The sequence below is a fragment of the Sinocyclocheilus rhinocerous genome, unplaced genomic scaffold (assembly GCF_001515625.1).
Source record: "Sinocyclocheilus rhinocerous isolate Xijiao unplaced genomic scaffold, SAMN03320098_v1.1 scaffold2739, whole genome shotgun sequence".
Lineage (NCBI taxonomy): Eukaryota > Metazoa > Chordata > Actinopteri > Cypriniformes > Cyprinidae > Sinocyclocheilus > Sinocyclocheilus rhinocerous.
The window spans coordinates 16,931-32,614 of NW_015655391.1; the positions used below are offsets into that span (position 1 = coordinate 16,931).

The 15,684-nt window shown below is 42.1% G+C and overlaps 1 protein-coding gene and 1 long non-coding RNA gene across 2 annotated transcripts; both read right to left on the reverse strand.

Moving 5' to 3' along the window:
- Positions 1-4,903: 4,903 nt before the first annotated feature.
- LOC107718044 (peptidase inhibitor 16-like) lies at positions 4,904-10,873 on the reverse strand. Its single transcript, XM_016524979.1, has 8 exons — positions 10,755-10,873; positions 10,596-10,654; positions 10,185-10,448; positions 6,880-7,028; positions 6,698-6,773; positions 6,500-6,609; positions 5,347-5,438; positions 4,904-5,237 (listed from the first exon to the last, which is right to left on the reverse strand). The coding sequence occupies exons 3-8, from the start codon at positions 10,338-10,340 to the stop codon at positions 4,996-4,998; spliced, it is 825 nt and encodes a 274-aa protein (XP_016380465.1). The 5' UTR covers positions 10,341-10,448; positions 10,596-10,654; positions 10,755-10,873; the 3' UTR covers positions 4,904-4,995.
- An 831-nt stretch (positions 10,874-11,704) lies between these two features.
- On the reverse strand, positions 11,705-12,332 carry LOC107718045 (uncharacterized). Its single transcript, XR_001637375.1, has 3 exons — positions 12,201-12,332; positions 12,042-12,100; positions 11,705-11,894 (listed from the first exon to the last, which is right to left on the reverse strand). It is a non-coding gene; the product is annotated as an uncharacterized LOC107718045 (long non-coding RNA).
- Positions 12,333-15,684: the final 3,352 nt, after the last annotated feature.

Sequence of the window (15,684 nt, forward strand, 5' to 3'; positions counted from 1 at the left end):
CGAGTGGTACCTGCCGGGAAGCCGTCAACAGTCCTCTCACCAACGCCCCGCCCCGTTCTTGCCTGCAGTTAATGACGAGCTCACCAAGGCGTGGTGCGTCCCCTACTCGGCCCGAGTAAATCCCTCTACAGCAGCAGCTCACACCACCGTTGACAGCGCTGACGACAAGGGATACAGCAAGCTCCCCCCTCTGGAGGAAGCAGTTGCTGCTCATCTGTGCCCGCCATCTGCCCTCAGATTAAAGGCCCACGCAGCGCATCCCTCTAAGCCCTGCAGGACCACCTCTGCGCTCGCCAACAGGGCTCAGGCCGGCCAGGCCGGTTCGGAGCTGCAAACAATGGCGGTTCTCCAGGTGGGAGATCGGGTTGGGGTGCCCCTCTTTGGGTGCGAGGGGCTTGGTCTCTTTCGGCGCATCTGAAGAGGACGTCATCATCGAGAACGTTATCACCGACGACTCCATGTCCAGCGTCTGATGCAGAAGATTGGGGAGGTTCCAGCGGAGAGCCCGAAGTCCTTCCCCCTTCTCAAACTCTGAGGCCGAAACCGGACGCCGAACTCATCCGCGTCCTGTCGAAGGCGGTAGAGGATCTGGGCCTCGAGTGGTCAGCTCCGGAAGAGCCCGCCCACGGCCTGTTAGACGAGTGGTACCTGCTGGGAAGCCGTCAACAGTCCTCTCGCCAACGCCCCGCCCCGTTCTTGCCTGCAGTTAATGACGAGCTCACCAAGGCGTGGTGCGTCCCCTACTCGGCCCGAGTAAATCCCTCTACAGCAGCAGCTCACACCACCGTTGACAGCGCTGACGACAAGGGATACAGCAAGCTCCCCCCTCTGGAGGAAGCAGTTGCTGCTCATCTGTGCCCGCCATCTGCCCTCAGATTAAAGGCCCACGCAACGCATCCCTCTAAGCCCTGCAGGACCACCTCTGCGCTCGCCAATAGAGTTTATGTTAGACGAGTAGGCTGAGTAGCTTCCAGCACCGACCCAACCTGGCCGGCCGCTGCATACAATGGCGGTTCTCCAAGTGTTTCAAGCCAAGCTTCTCCACAGTATGGACGAGTCTGGCCAAGAACACCAGGAGGCTTTCAAAGAGCTGCGCACAGCAACAGACCTGGCTCTGCGCGCCACGAAAGCAACGGCGCAGTCGATCGGACCATGGCCAGTTTGGTGGTGCTGGAGCGCCACCTCTGGTTAAACCTCACTGAGATCAGGGACGCTGAGAAGATGGCTTTCCTCGACTCACCAGTCTCACCAAAGGGACTGTTCGGCTCCGCTGTGGACGGGTTTGCAGAAAGGTTTGCGGAGGCTCAGAAGACGTTGCAAGCGCTGCATCACTTCCTCCCCAAGCGCCCTGGCCCCGCGGCTGTGAGCCGCCAGAAGAACCCCGCCACTCAGTCTGCAAAGCTGGCGCAGCCTCAGCCTCAAAGGAAATCTGAGTCTGAGCTGCAGCAGCGCCCCCGGATGGCAAAACGCTTCCCCTTTCCGAAGCATCAAGGTCCCTGCCCACGAGTTGTGCTGGACCACGATCCGCCTAAGCCGTCCTGATGCATTAGAGAGGAAGAGGAGGGGCTCTGTTCTCGCCTCGGCCGGAATGCCCCACAAAACAGCTCGCTTTCATCCTCCATCCCTCCGAGCACCTCTGAGCAATGGAGATTCGTTTCCAGTGGGTCACATCCTGCAGGTGCAGCGCGTACCCGAATGTTTTACCGCTGTGATAGCTTGAAGATTGGCTGGTTCTAGCCAGTTCAGAATGGGAGTTAGCTGTTCACAGAGCACAAGAGTCAGCTGTTGCCCAGAGAATTGTTGACTCCACCAAAATGCGGGCATGGATTACGCCGGAACAATCCCTGACTATTCAACGATTGGCGGCGTCTCTCAAACCGGTTTTTCAGAGGTTGCTCAGCCTTATGGTGGCCGGCGCCTCTGTAATTCCTCTGGGCCTGCTTCACATGAGGCCCCTTCAGTTTTGGCTCAAAGCCCGCGTTCCACCCCACGCCTGGCACCTGGGGCGGCTTCCTGTCAGGGTAGACCACCGCTGTATCAAGGCTGTTGGCCCCCTGGACGACCTCTCGCCTGTTCCAAAAAGGAACGAGGTTAGGCCTGACCTCCAGAAGGAAAGTAGTCACAACAGATGCATCCAACTTGGGTTGGGGCACCCTGTTGGAGGGCAATCCGGCGTTCGGCTCCTGGTCAGCCTCGGAGCAACTCCTGCATATCAACGGCCTAGAAATTTTGGCGGTTTTCTTAGCCCTGAAAACCTTCCTTCCAGCCTTAAAAGGGCACCACGTCTTGGTCCGGTCGGACAGCATGACATCAATCACCAAGGCGGTCTCAGGTCACACACTCTGTACAGGATGGCTCGTTGCCTCCTTTTTTGGGCACAGAACGAACTCCTCTCGTTAAGGGTGGTTCATGTGACGGGCAGATTGAACCTTGGTGCAGACATGCTGTCCAGAGGCAAGGTAGCCACGGGCGAATGGGCGCTACACCCTCAAACGGTTCAAGAGATCTGGTCAGTCTTCGGGAGGGCAGAGGTCGACCTCTTTGCCTCAGAAGACAACTCTCACTGCCCAACATACTTCTCGATACAGCGAGATGCTCTGGCCCACGACTGGCCCAGTGCTCGCCTATATGCGTTTCCCCCGATCGCCCTGATTCCTCAGGTCGTCAGGCGGGCCAGGGAGACCAAGTGCTCTCTCCTCCAAGAAAACGGTACACAATCTAGAGTACAAGGCTGCTTTGGTCTGTTTTTAATCACATTTTAAATGTGTTTATTTACTAAAACGGAATATATAGGACCTCAAAGCTAGACATAAAAGCCAATAAACTCCCATTTGAACTGGTTTTATTGGTCGTTGAACATACAAAACAGTCACTTACATTGTCCATTAAAAACAGTGCGATGTCAACAGTTTTATTGAGTTACACTGCCATCTAGTGATGTCTGTTGTGTCCAACAGCTTTATAATCTGAATTATTATTGATGGAGATGATCAATAATATATTAGCGATCTTCCATCACAATTGTAAACATATAAGGACAATAGTAGACATTAACCATATATTTATGAAAATGACCAACATATGTCATTTTAACATTTTCTAATACATAAACCATAATCCAGTAAAACAAAACAAAAAAACATTCCAGTTCATTCAGGTGTTTCCATCCCAGTTACCATCACATTTATATGAAGAGTTTGGACTTTAACACAATATAAATGACATTTAGCCTGCATATAAAAAGATGTACATACAAATACATGTCATGTTTATGAACTTCACTGAGAGTATAGGATACAGTATGTCTTTTTCTTAAATTGTTAATTACAACAAACGCTATACTGTAAATCTATAAAAAATCATGATTGTCATGCAAAAGCTTTATGCCTGCTGCATCAAACGCTCCACAAAATCAAATCATGAAAATAATTTGCAGTGAACTAATCGTCCTTACTGTAAACTTGAGAAGACATTGAGATGAATAGATGATCAAAAACTGGCTTCTTGCATGAGATTATCTTAAAACATCTGAAAAAGGTTTTCTTTCACTATAGAGGCCTATAAAGCTGCAATAGAACGAGGTAAAATTCTAAGAAAACCATCTGATGTTTTCGCTTCAGTTTTAACTTGTTAATGTGCTGTATATTTGTCAGTCATGAATAAATGAAACACATAAGAAAAAGTTAAGATTTCCGCACACCAAATATATGGCATAGTTTATAATTGAATATTTGCATCTATTTTTTAAATTTAAATAATAATATTTTCAAAACACAAGCTGGTTATTGTGCATTTAAAACAGAATATGACAAATATGCATCACATTAAGTTGGTTAATTTATGTTAAATCTGTTGTTTGTTTGTGTTAAAACTAATCCAAATGCAAATTTAATACAGCCCAATTTTTTTTATGTGTAATTCAAATGCATACATCCTAAATGTAGGTCTTTTATTTTTTTCTTCCATGTTTTATAGTGGATAATAATGCCATCGCAGCCTTAATTCAAGTCTTTGGTCATAATGAGTCAGATGTTTTATACATCGCAGATTCTGTTGTTTGTCACTATAAGACATGAACAAATCCTACCAATGTCAGCTAAGAGCAATATCACTCAAGATATGAGATGAATGTTTGTGAAAAATAAATATATTTACACTCATTTGGCCTAATCTGCAAAAACCTGTTCATTTATCTGTTAAGCCTCTCTGAGACCCGTGTAGACGTCAAAGAAAGTGTCAGAAATTAGGGCTCAGGGAAAAGCACTGCTGAAAGTGTCAAAATGCCCGAGACATGTTGGTAGTGAATTATTTTTAATGTTTTTTTTTTTCCCAAGTTAAAAGCTGTGTGGTTGTAAAAAACAAATCCATCAGTTAAGATGTTTTTAACTCAAAGCATCACTTCTGGCCAAAATACAAGTCCATAATAACCTTTCCTCCAGTGAAAAAGCCCATCTCCTGTTGTTCTCTCACATCAAAATCCACACACATATTTGTTTAGGACTGTTTTAGACTGTTCTGGATTGTAAATGGTGCTTGATCTGTGCATATTTCTCTCCCAATTCAGACAAGAAGACTGGAGAAAGCAATATTATGGATTATGGACTCATATTTTAGCTGGAAGCACTGGTTGGTGCTTATTAAAGACATTAAAACGTCTTAATGATGGATTTGTTTCTTATAAACACACAGCTTTTGGCTTCACATGATGTTAACTGATGGACTGGAGGGGTGTGTGGATTACTTGTGGATTATTGTGATGTTTTTATCAGCTGTTTGGACTCTCATTCTGACGGCACCCATTCACTGCAGAGGATCCACTGGTGAGTAAGTGATGCAATGTTAAATTTCTCCTAAATCTGTTGAAGAAACAAACTCATCTACATTTTGGATGGACTTAGGGTGAATACATTTTCAGCAAATTTTCATTTTTAGGTGAACTTTTCCTTAAAACAAATGTTTTGTGCCTCTCATCAGGTTCTCATCCACTTCAAACCCTCACAAAACAAGAGCTGCCAGCAGCCAGGCGAGCATCACCAGAGAAGCGGAGATGCTTTCCATCTTGGATCCATGGCTCACTTCACTTTCTATCCCTCTCTCAATTTTAACGTGCACTTGAGTTGGCTCTTCAGGAGCAGCGACAGGCTCTGTCGTCATTCGTGGATGCTCAGGTAAGACAGTCGGAGCTTCGGTGTCGTCTGACTCGGGCTTCTCAGATGAATTAAAGAGATTCTCAGCCACTGTGTGGAAGAGAGAGTTTTGAGAGAAGCGTGTACAATAAAAATAGTCATAGTTTAGTTTTTCATTTGATCTCATGTTGGATCTCAATTGATAAAGTCTTCACATTACCGCACATGTCGTCCTCACACAATGATAGATTATCTGGACACTTTGAGCATGGCTCTCCAGACTCGTATGGCTTTTGTCCCTCAAAATTTCCTCTGTAATGAAGGAAAAAGAATTTTGATCAGTGTTTCTCAATTAGCGGGCCGTAAAATGGCTTAAATATAAGACAAAATAAGATATTAAATATGCTTAAATAACTCAAAATCAAGATGAAAACTGACATTGTATTTATTATTTTGTTACTTCAATTCATTTTATTTAGGAACCAGGGTTCTCACATTTTAGAAATTTTTAAAAGTGAGATTTCCAGACCTACAAAAGTTATGGAAAAACATGGAAATTTCTAAAAAGAATAAAAAATTTTAAGTTATGTCAAGCTCTAAATTAAAATAATTGAATTTTATTTTGCTGAGACATTGGTGTTTGTGAGTTAAAATATTTTTAAAAGCCTCACATAAGCACATTACATAACAACAAACAAGCAAGCAGAAAAAGCCATATAAATTCATTACCTTTTTTTAATATAATTTTTAATATAATTGATTATAATTTTAATATGATTATTTGGATGATTTCATATTTATTTTTATTATTACATGTATTTTTAATAATTATTTTGATTTTAATATGATTATTTTGATTATTTCATATTTATTTTTATTATTACATGTATTTTTAATAATTATTTTGATTTTAATATGATTATTTTGATTATTTCATATTTATTTTTATTATTACATGTATTTTTAATAATTATTTTGATTTTAATATATTTTTTAAATAATTATTATGATTACTTATTATTTATTTTTTATGTAATTTATTTGTATTTAATCATTTAAATATATTGTCACTCCTATAGTTTCTGTAAATAAAAAAAAGTTTGACAACAAGCAGTTAATCAGAATCAGTCTTGCATAATGGGGACCTTGGAGTCAAAAATGTTGAGACACTGCTTTAGAGGTGTATTTCATTATTAGCTGATTGTGCAGACCAGTAGATTTACAGTATTTGTATATGAGCCCATATGATGCTAAGTTGCATCTTATAACACAATAAATACTGTATAACTGTCCAGGTTGTGTTATAGAGTGTTTTAGAACACATTCTAGAACGCTGAGGTAATGTTCAGTGTGGGTTATTCAAATGCACTTACGTAGGGTAGTAATCACAGACAAGAAGAGTGGCCTTTTTAAAATCCAGACCCTCAAGAGTGTCACAGGAATGAGTAGCACAGCCGATTCTATTGCTGTCTGCCCAGACCATCTGTACAACAACAGAGAAACACATCATCACATCTGCATATTCATGCTGTGAAAACCAATCAAACACACCGAACAGAAACAGTGTTCACCTGAGTGTAATGGCCACACATTTTGTCTTCAGGACAGTTATTGGTTTCAAAATCATAATCCACATGCTCTCCAAACCTGTGTGTGCAAAGAAATGAGTTGCACATCTGCTTATAGATCATATTTCTGCATATCACATATTTTTTATGTCTCATTTATGTTTTAGTGAAGGCATTTGTCATACCAGTCCAGCAATGCTTTGGTTGCATTAAATGTTCCAGTGCCTACAAAGAGATTTTCTCCCATACTGAGCTCCTCAAGTTGAGGGTTGTGATCCCAGATGCATTTTGCAGCATATGCTTCTGCCACCACACGCAGTGCCTCGTCCCACACCTCAAACAACACAAACAAGTTTGTTGATATTTGACATTAAAGGTGGGGTAAGTGATTTTTCAAAAACGCTGTAGAAAACTGATTCAGGCCGTGTAGCAAAACAAACTTGTAGCCAATCAGCAGTAAGGGGCGTGTCTACTCATGATGTGGAGGAGAGAGCGTTCAGTGCACAGGACAGACATTAGCCGAGCCGAGCGACAGAAAGATAAAGATGGCGGATAAAAAACAAAAGAAGAAAAACGTCTACGGAACAAAAGAAGGCTTAAGGCAAGAAGTAGGACCCATGTAAATATCGGATCAGCTTTCCAGCACTGGAGAGAACTCGAGGAGCGGAAGGCCTGTGATCGGATGCCGAGGTTGCTTTGTTTCTTCTCGATAGGCGAGTAACACTGTCTGCGCCGCAACAACTAAAGTCTGTCTAGTACACTGGACGCGACAAAGCGACCGTTGAAAATCATTTGAAATGTGTGTCAATACGTCATGAATAGAACACAGCAGCAGTTTTCTGTCTGGGATTTGTCGTGTCGTGTCGCGCCGCATCCAGTGTAGACCATAGATATATATATCTATGGTGTAGACAGCATCACTGATTATAATGAGTTCTATAGTATTTTGTCGCGCCGCACCACTCGCGTCCAGTTTAGACACGGTGTAACATTGGTTTTGCTTTGTTTCACAGAACTAATCGTTGCCTGGTTTGTGTACGTATGTGTGGGGCGGTGCTATCAAAATAGGGGCGAGACCCTTTTGGGGTAGGGGCGTGTCTGTTTTGGTGATTTCAAATGTCAACATTGGCTACCAGAAATTGCTTACCCCACCTTTGAACGCGTGTTTGTTTTGGTGATTTCAAATGTCAACATTGGCTTCCAGAAATCACTTACCCCACCTTGAAGAATGGTGATTTTTACTCAACTTTTAATTAAACCATTTAGAAGATTTTTTTTTTCTTGTACATAGATCAGTCAGTCATTGAGTGAATCTTGCAATGCTTGGTCATATTTCACCCTAATATCCAAAGACGAAAAAAATTTATTTTACATATTTAATAAAATATTTTTTGAAATTGTAAATAAAACAAGGGTTATTGGAATATGTTTTAAGAAAATAAATAACATTTTAGTCTTTCTATTTTAAAATTGAATGTAAATTGAATTTGAGTGAAAATTGACTCAAAGTCAAGTTTTTTTTTGTAAGTAGAATTATTATTTTACATAATTGTAGTTATTGTGTTTAGGTAAAATTATAATTTTAATTAATATTCCAACCCGATCTCATGAAAGTGCGTATAAATAGTACGCCAAATAAAAACAAAAACTTGTGGTATTGATACCCAAAAATTGTGTATCATATGCGTATCATATGCACGGCAACAAATTTCATATCATATGCACGCGAAAACTGTGTATTATATGCACGCCAAATACGTGCGTATCATATTTGCGTATCAGTGCCACGAGTTTTTGTTTTTATTTGGCGTACTATTCATATGCATTTTCATGAGACCGGGCTTGATATTCAGTTAATTAAATAATTAATAACATAATTAATATTTCACGAGTATTAGAGCATTAAAATATAATGCAAACAAAAAGTCATGTTTTCACTTCCATGACGTAAAAAAAATTATAATTTTAATACTAAAGTTTTTATATTGTAGTGTAAAGTATTTTATTTTTATGGTGGTGTTTGTTGTAGTTCCTTTAATTTATGAAGGAATGAATGAATAAACAAGCTTTGTTTTCTTTAAAAATGCTAAATAACTTTAAATTTGCATTAAAATATAATGCAAACAAAAAGTAATGTACTCAGTACAGTAATGCAAAAAAAATAAAATTTTAATAATAATTTTAATAGTTTTGTTTGTTGTACTGCCTTTAATTTATGCTGGAATAAATAAATAAAACATAAATAAGCAAGCTTTTTTTAAAATCTTCATTCAAGACCATTTTCTTTTTTTCTTTTTTTTTGCAGTGAAATATGACCCAGACATGTTGTTTGTACAATCCACCCCACTGTTGTGTAAATGTAAGTGAACAAAATATGTTTCACAAGAGGACCAGAGACTTTTCCACTTTAAATCTTCCCATAGTTGTGCTCTGAATTTCACCCACAATACAAACACGAGGCCGTAAGACCGGACTACCACATGGGGCTTTATTAAAACACTCACACTCCTCAGCATGTCTCACACACGTTGCGCAACAGTATCATTGCATCCACACACCCACACACACTCCATCCAGTCAAAATCAAGCCGCTTCATGATTTCTGTTTGAAAAGTAAACTCATTCATTATAATACCAGCTTTGTACTGCTGTGATTCTTGCATTCACATGGTAAAGAGGTATGTTTCACACAGCAACAATGCTTAAAGAGACAGTTCACCCAAAAATGACAACTCTATCAGCATTTACTCACCCTCAAGTTGTTCCAAACCTGTATGCATTTCATTCTTCTGCTGAACACAAAAGAAGATATTTTGAAGAATGTTGAAACTAAATAGTTTCTGCTCCCCATTGACTTCCATAGTATTTTTTCCATGCAATGGAAGTCAATGGCTACCATGCAGCAACAACATTCTTCAAAATATCTTTGTTTTTGTTCAACAGAAGAAAGAAAGGTTTGGAACAACAAATGAGGTTGAGTGGATGATGACACAATTTCATTTTTGAGTGAACTGTCCCTTTAAAGGAGACTAGATAATGAGCGAGAAGTTTTCATTTGGTAAACTATAATCATGATTACAGTATTACTTTGACTCCCTTGTGTTTCAGATGGGATTGCGCCATGAATATGCATGATGACTCAATTACCATGGATATTAATGTGATAATTATTGTTTACAGCAGTAATGAGACAGTGAAAGATGTGATTCCAGTGATTGATGGCAGACGATGAGATGCTCTGACCTCGTAACTCACATGCAACACACAAACACTGAGCTCAAGTCCAAAACCAATCATAAAAACATTAACAGCCCTCACTTCACACACATGTGGATGGGAAAGATGTTTTCTATATATCATGTAACATTCAAAAGTTTGCATGTACTTTTCCTTTAACTAAGACGTCATATTCAGTAGCTCATGTACCAGTCTAGCTTACACCAAAAAAAAAAACCCCCGTTGTGTTTCTCCAGTCAGGTGCATCTCTTACCACTTTCTGCATGAAGGTGGCGCTGGGCTGAACCTTAGAGCGAAGCTCATTGTGCAAGTCAATGATAGTTGATTTCTCCTGCTCAGTCAGCTGACCAGCAGCTAAACTCAGAATGACCCAGAGCCCGGCGCTCCGGAGGGCCACGTTCCAATGCATGCTGCCTCTTCTCCCTGAGGAGCCTAAACAAGCCGTCGGATGAAACCTCTTGGCTGCTCTCAGGTCTGTCACTCGCTGTCCTTAACGTCTGCAGTGTCTGTCTCTGGGCTGTTAGTGTGTGGAAGAGGGAGAGAAAGTTAGTATGGGACACACTCAGCACTCCCACCCTCTCGCCCCTGTATTTAAGCCGCCCATGGTCGTATTACACATCTCACACACACACATAAACGTACTCGTATTACTCATTTTCCTTACCTCACCAGAAATCTTCACATCACTCATTGGTAGCCAACTGACAAGTCAAGCAAGGATCTCTAAAACGCCAAAGATTTCAGATAAGATTGTTTTAGTCACTTGGAGTGTCATAGCAGTTCTGCTTGAGGAATGCCTGAGATAACAGGGATTTGTTTTGACCTGCCTGTATTGTCCATGCAGATCCTGGTCTCATTTCTTCAGTGCCAGGCTCTGCTGTCTCCGGCAGGGATTCACCCTTATATTCAGCCCGTGCACACTACAGAGGGTCCCTCCCTGCCACCGGTTACACTAATCCAGCTCTGGTTTACTGTAAGTGACGCCAGTGGAATTCTTTACCGCCTTTTCTGGCTTAGAGGATTATTTGATTAGAAGGATAAGGTCTGAATTATTGAAAATTATAAAAAAATAAATTATTAGCTGCTTTGGTTGCCCTATACATCTCAAGTCACAATATTTCAAGCTTTTTCTGAAGAAAATGTGAAGGACATTACATTGCTACATAAGTTGCTGCTAGGGTGTTGTGGGTGGTTGCTTGAGAGTTGCTGTTTGGTTGCTAGGGTGTTTTGGATGATAGATAGGGAGCTGTTACTGTGTTCTGGGTGGTTGCTGGGGTGTTGCTAGGGTGTTGTGGGTGATTACTAGGGACTTGCTGTGTGGTTTTTAGGGTGAACTGGATGATTGCTAGGGGACAGTTACTGTGTTCTGGGTTGTTGCTGGGGTTTTGCTACAGTAGGATGTTGCTAGGATGTTGTGGGTGGTTGTTAGGGAGTTTCTGTGTGGTTGCTAGGGTGTTCTGGATGATGGCTAGGGGGCTGTTACTGTGTTCTGGGTGGTTGCTGGGGTATTGCTACAGTAGGTGGTTGCTAGGATGTTGTGGGTGGTTGCTATGGAGTTGCTATGTGGTTGCTAGGGTGTATTGGATGATTGCTAGGGGGCTGTTATTGTGTTCTGGATGGTTGCTGGGGTGTTGCTAGGGTGTTGTGAGTGGTTGCTAGGGTGTACTGGAGGATTGCTAGGAAGCTGTTACTGTGTTCTGGGTGGTTGCTGGGTTGTTGCTTGGGTGTTGTGGGTGGTTGCTAGGGAGTTGCTATGTGGTTGCTAAGTTGATTTCTCCTGCTCAGTCAGCTGACCAGCAGCTAAACTCAGAATGACCCAGAGCCCGGCGCTCCGGAGGGCCACGTTCCAATGCATGCTGCCTCTTCTCCCTGAGGAGCCTAAACAAGCCGTCGGATGAAACCTCTTGGCTGCTCTCAGGTCTGTCACTCGCTGTCCTTAACGTCTGCAGTGTCTGTCTCTGGGCTGTTAGTGTGTGGAAGAGGGAGAGAAAGTTAGTATGGGACACACTCAGCACTCCCACCCTCTCGCCCCTGTATTTAAGCCGCCCATGGTCGTATTACACATCTCACACACACACATAAATGTACTCGTATTACTCATTTTCCTTACCTCACCAGAAATCTTCACATCACTCATTGGTAGCCAACTGACAAGTCAAGCAAGGATCTCTAAAACGCCAAAGATTTCAGATAAGATTGTTTTAGTCACTTGGAGTGTCATAGCAGTTCTGCTTGAGGAATGCCTGAGATAACAGGGATTTGTTTTGACCTGCCTGTATTGTCCATGCAGATCCTGGTCTCATTTCTTCAGTGCCAGGCTCTGCTGTCTCCGGCAGGGATTCACCCTTATATTCAGCCCGTGCACACTACAGAGGGTCCCTCCCTGCCACCGGTTACACTAATCCAGCTCTGGTTTACTGTAAGTGACGCCAGTGGAATTCTTTACCGCCTTTTCTGGCTTAGAGGATTATTTGATTAGAAGGATAAGGTCTGAATTATTGAAAATTATAAAAAAATAAATTATTAGCTGCTTTGGTTGCCCTATACATCTCAAGTCACAATATTTCAAGCTTTTTCTGAAGAAAATGTGAAGGACATTACATTGCTACATAAGTTGCTGCTAGGGTGTTGTGGGTGGTTGCTTGAGAGTTGCTGTTTGGTTGCTAGGGTGTTTTGGATGATAGATAGGGAGCTGTTACTGTGTTCTGGGTGGTTGCTGGGGTGTTGCTAGGGTGTTGTGGGTGATTACTAGGGACTTGCTGTGTGGTTTTTAGGGTGAACTGGATGATTGCTAGGGGACAGTTACTGTGTTCTGGGTTGTTGCTGGGGTTTTGCTACAGTAGGATGTTGCTAGGATGTTGTGGGTGGTTGTTAGGGAGTTTCTGTGTGGTTGCTAGGGTGTTCTGGATGATGGCTAGGGGGCTGTTACTGTGTTCTGGGTGGTTGCTGGGGTATTGCTACAGTAGGTGGTTGCTAGGATGTTGTGGGTGGTTGCTATGGAGTTGCTATGTGGTTGCTAGGGTGTATTGGATGATTGCTAGGGGGCTGTTATTGTGTTCTGGATGATTGCTGGGGTGTTGCTGGGGTGTTGCTAGGGTGTTGTGAGTGGTTGCTAGGGTGTACTGGATGATTGCTAGGAAGCTGTTACTGTGTTCTGGGTGGTTGCTGGGTTGTTGCTTGGGTGTTGTGGGTGGTTGCTAGGGAGTTGCTATGTGGTTGCTATGGTGTTCTGGATGATTGCTAGGGAGCTGTTACTGTATTCTGGGTGGTTGCTGGGGTGTTGCTACAGTAAGCTGTTGCTATGGTGTTGTGGGTGGTTGCTAGGGAGTTGCTATGTGGTTGCTAGGGTGTTCTGGATGATTGCTAGGGAGCTGTTACTGAATTCTGGGTGGTTGCTGGGGTGTTGCTACAGTAAGCTGTTGCTATGGTGTTGTGGGTGGTTGCTGTACTGGATGATGGTTAGGGGGCATTTACTGTGTTCTGGGTGGTTGCTGGGGTGTTGCTACAGTAGGTTGCTGCTAGGGTGTTCTAGGAGTTGCCAGGGAGTTGCTGTGTGGTTGCTAGTGTGTTCTGGATGATTGCTAGGGGGCTGTTACTCGGTTCTGGGTGGTTGCCAGGGAGTTGCTATGTGGTTGCTTGGGTGTTCTGCATGATTGCTAGGGGGCTTTTACTGTATTCTGGGTGGTTGCTATGGTGTTGCTACAGTAGGTTGTTGCTAGGATGTTGTGGGTGGTTGCCAGGGAGTTGCCATGTGGTTGTTCTGGGGGATTGCTAGATGGTTTATGAGGTCTTCTGCTGGTTGCTGGAGTGTTGCTAGGGCGTTTCTAGGATGTTGGGGTGTTGCTATGGTGTTCTCTGTGGTTTCCAGGGAGTTGCTCTGTGGTTGAGTTGGTAGGGTGTTCTGGGAGGTTGCTATATGATTTCTGACATGTTCCGAGTTGTTGCTATGCTGTTGCTGTGTTGTTGCTAGGGTGTTCTAAGTGATTGCTATGGGATTGTTGGGTGGTTTCTAGAGTATTCTAACTGGTGGTTGCCAGGGAGTTACTATGTGGTCGCTAGGTGGTACCTTACTGTCAATAACAAAGCTTGTTAAGAGAAGCTTTGGCGATAATATCCTTACAATTATGGAGTTTTCAAACTAGCTATGTTTCCATCACCCTGTTTTTATGTGCATTTTGAAGTATCGCATCAGAAACGAGTGATAGAAATGGTTAATGTGAATAATGGGAGATGGAAAAGCATTTGCCTAATAAAGTCCTCCATGCACATCAAAAAAGTCATGCGGCATAACCTGACTAACCAGCGGACCAATCTTGTTGCACAGCATCTGAAATATTTTGGTCATTCTGAAATGCCTGAGTAAAGTCTGTTGTCAAAGTATTATTTGCTCCCAGAACTGTCTTACACAACTGTGTTCCCGAACAGCAGGCATCCACCTCCAAATGCAATGACCGCATTCATTGTTTCATCTGCTCACTCTGTGGCACAAGTCATTTATTATATTTATTTAATAAAAATTGTTATGTTCAGTGGCTTCTCTCACTTTTCTTAGTAATATCTAGTGCCAGTTTATCAGGAAGTGATGATTTTGTGCCTCTTTGACTCGTCGGATGAAAACGGTGCTTATTTGCGAATGTTTTATGCAATATTCTTGCACACAAGTTAAATTCGTAACTTTGGATGGAAACCCGGCTAATGACACATAGATGTGCGTCTTTTATTGTTCTTTGAGTGTCTGGCATCTACATGTCAGGGAACTCATTTTCACATACCCGTCAGTCTCCTGTATGATTATGTAACGTGTCTTGTGTGAATGAGCTGACAGATTTTGTCTAAACTAAACAAAATCCTTCTTTTATCAGTTTCAGTAGTAATTCACTTGTATGTGGCTCTCCAGTGATCCATTCACGATACACACACACACATACACACTCATATTATGACGTATGCAATGATGGGTGATTTGTTTAGAGATGCTTAGAGATGAGAAAACAAACAGTTCATCTGAGCAAAACTCGTCCAAACCACAGCTGAAACTCTGCTTTGCGTTTCCCAGGTGTATATCACTCTTCCATGTGTTTGATCATCCATTCAAGCTTTTCCAGTCTCAAGCGGATCTTGAGAGACCCTGAGATCATGTGTGGAATGGATTAATGCATTTAATGTTCAAAGGAGTAGAATCTTAATGTATCATTTTATTGTTCTTTGAGTGTCTGGCATCTACATGTCAGGGAACTCATTTTCACATACCCGTCAGTCTCCTGTATGATTATGTAACGTGTCTTGTGTGAATGAGCTGACAGATTTTGTCTAAACTAAACAAAATCCTTCTTTTATCAGTTTCAGTAGTAATTCACTTGTATGTGGCTCTCCAGTGATCCATTCACGTGAGTTGTACTATAAAGTTTGTATTACTGGTTTTGAAGTGCTGTTGAACTGGTTTATTTCTCTCTGCTGTAGGGCGTTGTTCAGGGCGTGGACACTTTCGCCGTTCAGATTGTGATTTCCAGCAGCCAGATGTACAGGCATAGCAACTCCAGACTCCAAACACCATAACACTGCACATGTGTGCGACTCACAGCCAATGACGTGTTGCAGCAGTGTTCAAAAATGCACCAAAATCCCCCTTTTTTCATCTGTTTGGGTTCTGACCCTTTTTTGTATTTAAACAATAATTTCACTTGTCATTCAACTCTATGACATATATATATATATATATATATATATATATACTGTATATATATATATATATA

What these genes read in the sequence shown, in the direction of transcription:
- LOC107718044 (XM_016524979.1), bottom strand. Translation starts at nt 10,340, where the DNA reads ATGCATTGGAACGTGGCCCTCCGGAGCGCCGGGCTCTGGGTCATTCTG. An exon ending in ACCAAAGCATTGCTGGACTG is followed by an intron (nt 6,774 to 6,879) that starts GTATGACAAATG and finishes TTGCACACACAG; the next exon opens with GTTTGGAGAGCATGTGGATT. An exon ending in TGTGTGGCCATTACACTCAG is followed by an intron (nt 6,610 to 6,697) that starts GTGAACACTGTT and finishes GTTGTTGTACAG; the next exon opens with ATGGTCTGGGCAGACAGCAA.